Source organism: Saprolegnia parasitica (assembly GCF_000151545.1).
Source record: "Saprolegnia parasitica CBS 223.65 unplaced genomic scaffold supercont2.1321, whole genome shotgun sequence".
Lineage (NCBI taxonomy): Eukaryota > Oomycota > Saprolegniomycetes > Saprolegniales > Saprolegniaceae > Saprolegnia > Saprolegnia parasitica.
This window is the reverse complement of record NW_012157715.1, coordinates 1-2,139: the sequence shown is the minus strand read 5'-3', so window position 1 is coordinate 2,139 and position 2,139 is coordinate 1. Positions and strand designations below refer to the sequence as shown.

At 59.9% G+C, this 2,139-nt stretch overlaps 2 protein-coding genes and 1 pseudogene across 3 annotated transcripts; all 3 read right to left on the bottom strand.

Moving 5' to 3' along the window:
* Positions 1-187: 187 nt before the first annotated feature.
* On the bottom strand, positions 188-259 carry SPRG_30234 (annotated as a pseudogene). The gene has a single exon. The product of its transcript is annotated as a tRNA-OTHER (tRNA).
* A 763-nt stretch (positions 260-1,022) lies between these two features.
* Positions 1,023-1,334, bottom strand: SPRG_18599 (hypothetical protein; the record flags this gene model as incomplete). The annotated part of the gene is made up of 1 exon (XM_012358038.1): positions 1,023-1,334. A coding segment is annotated over one exon (312 nt), but the record flags the coding sequence as incomplete, so codon positions are not given.
* A 472-nt stretch (positions 1,335-1,806) lies between these two features.
* Positions 1,807-2,088, bottom strand: SPRG_18595 (hypothetical protein; the record flags this gene model as incomplete). The annotated part of the gene is made up of 1 exon (XM_012358037.1): positions 1,807-2,088. A coding segment is annotated over one exon (282 nt), but the record flags the coding sequence as incomplete, so codon positions are not given.
* Between the last annotated feature and the right edge of the window lie 51 nt (positions 2,089-2,139).

The window sequence follows — 2,139 nt, the reverse complement described above, 5'->3', positions numbered from 1 at the left end:
AATTTAATGAGCAGAGCTCGCTGGAAGAAATTGTCTCATCTAGGTCTGTTGTTGGAGTAGCAGCTTTCGTCATCATGTGTTCTGGGTGACACTTGCGGAGGTGGCCTTGACGACCCATCTGGTTTCGGCCCTGTTCGGATACATCGCGCGACGCAGAGAGGAGGGGGGCGGAGAACGGAAAAATGCGCGCGCGCAGCCGGGCTCGAACCGGCGACCTTCGGGATGCGAAGCAGAAACTTTACCAACTGACCTGGGGCGCCCCCCACGCATTAGCATCGTTGCGACCCTTCTAGTGCCTCTTCAGTGCTTGTCCGCCTGGGCTTGGCGGCTGTTAGATGACCTCGTATGTGCACCAAGATGCACCAAGACGACGTTGGCTTGGGCGAGTCAAGGGACCTGCCGCAGTGCACGAAGAAGCCGCTCGCACACGTCATCATGTCCGACTGCTGGTTGTTGTTCCGAGTCTCGGGGAGCATCGGGTGGTAGCGGGACGTCTTCGCGGGTCGGTAGCCCAGGGTCTCGACCGCCTCAGAGTACATGGCTCGAAATACACGAGGCCGACTTGGTTGAGGTCAATGTTGAGGAATTGTCACCGCTCGTCGTCGACGATGTCGCGAATGGCCTTCATGTCTCGCAGCCGCGACTCGGGAGCGGTGCGTTGCCGGACACACCGATGAAGAGCCAGTATGACATACCATAAACGTCGTTCGCAGCTGCTTCGACGACACCGGCGCACACGTCTCGGTCTCGGTGAGCGGCCACAAGGTGGCAAACTCTGGGGTTGTATCAGGTATTACTGCCTCCAGGCACAAGGAATGAACCCGCGCTCGATCGTGATGAGGTCGCCGAGATGGCGCGTCCATGCCAGTCCTTCATCCGAGCGTCGCGCCACACAAGGGCTTCGAGGTCTGCGGCGCCCGACGTGGCATTCGTAGCGACCCAGCGGCGCACTTCGTCCACGACCGTCTTGGGCTTGGCGAGCTTTTGCAGCAACTTGTTGAGGAAGGCGACAGCTTCGGCACGTCGTGCTGCAACACGAGCGTCCGAAGCGCGTCGCTGTAGTCGGCGAGGACACTCATGAGCTCGTCCATGTTCATAGAGTAGCAGGCGGCGCGAAACTGGGCGGCTTCGTATGCTGCGAGACGCCTCGTCAGGCGTCGGACTCGCGTGTACTGCGCGACGCCAAACGGCGGCATGTCATCGTCATCGTCGTTGTCATTGTCGTCGATGGCGAGAGCATTCGAGACATTGTCGAGGCGCGGGTTGTTTCTCGTGGTTGTGGCCAGCGGCGCGAGCTTGGCTTGGATGGTGCGGAGCAGGCCCAGAAAGAGCATGTGGCTTCGTCACGCGGGAGTGCCCAGTATGGTACCTAGAGCGCGGAGGACGTGCGGCTTCTTCTTGTTGGCCTTCTTGGCGCCGTTTGCCTTCTGGCGCCACGCGAAGACGGCATCGGTCGCCGCCTTGTACTGGTGCCACCGACCGCACTCGACTCGTGCTGTGCTGGCGCCAAGTGCATAATGATCAGTGCCTAGCATTAGGTCCAAAGTAGGCAGAATCCCCAACTTGATCCTGGGAAATAGGACCCCAGCCTCCTACAAATGTCGTCGAATATTTTGGTCGACTCCAGTTCCAGTTCCGTCACGTCAAGAGAGTAAGTAGTGGCTTGATCCTAGAGTCGTGCTACCCACATGCTGGTGTACCACTGTTCGTTTTGGCCCGTCCTCCTCCTCCTGCAGTAGACGCGACGACATTGAAGCGGGATGGGGGTGTTGGTAGATGCATTACAAAAGAAGAAAACGGGGGTGTTTACGCGGCCTTGGCCTTGGGCGCCGCGTCCTCGCACTCGCCCTCCTTGAGCTCGTAGCCGTCCGGGATGTCGAACGCGTCGACGGTCTCGCGCTTCGCACGCCGCGCCTCCCACGCCTTGAGCGCGCGCTTCCGGTTCGTGACAAGGCCGACGTAGGCGCAAATGTCAATGAAGAGCTTGGTCGGGTTGTACTGCGACGCGATGCCAAACTCGCTGGCGGCGTAGTCGTACGGGAAGACGTGGTGCCAGTTGTGCCAATCCTCTCCGATCGCAAGGAGCGCCTCGAATCGCGTTCTCGGTCGGGTGGATCTTTGGGACCGTACGGAGTCTCC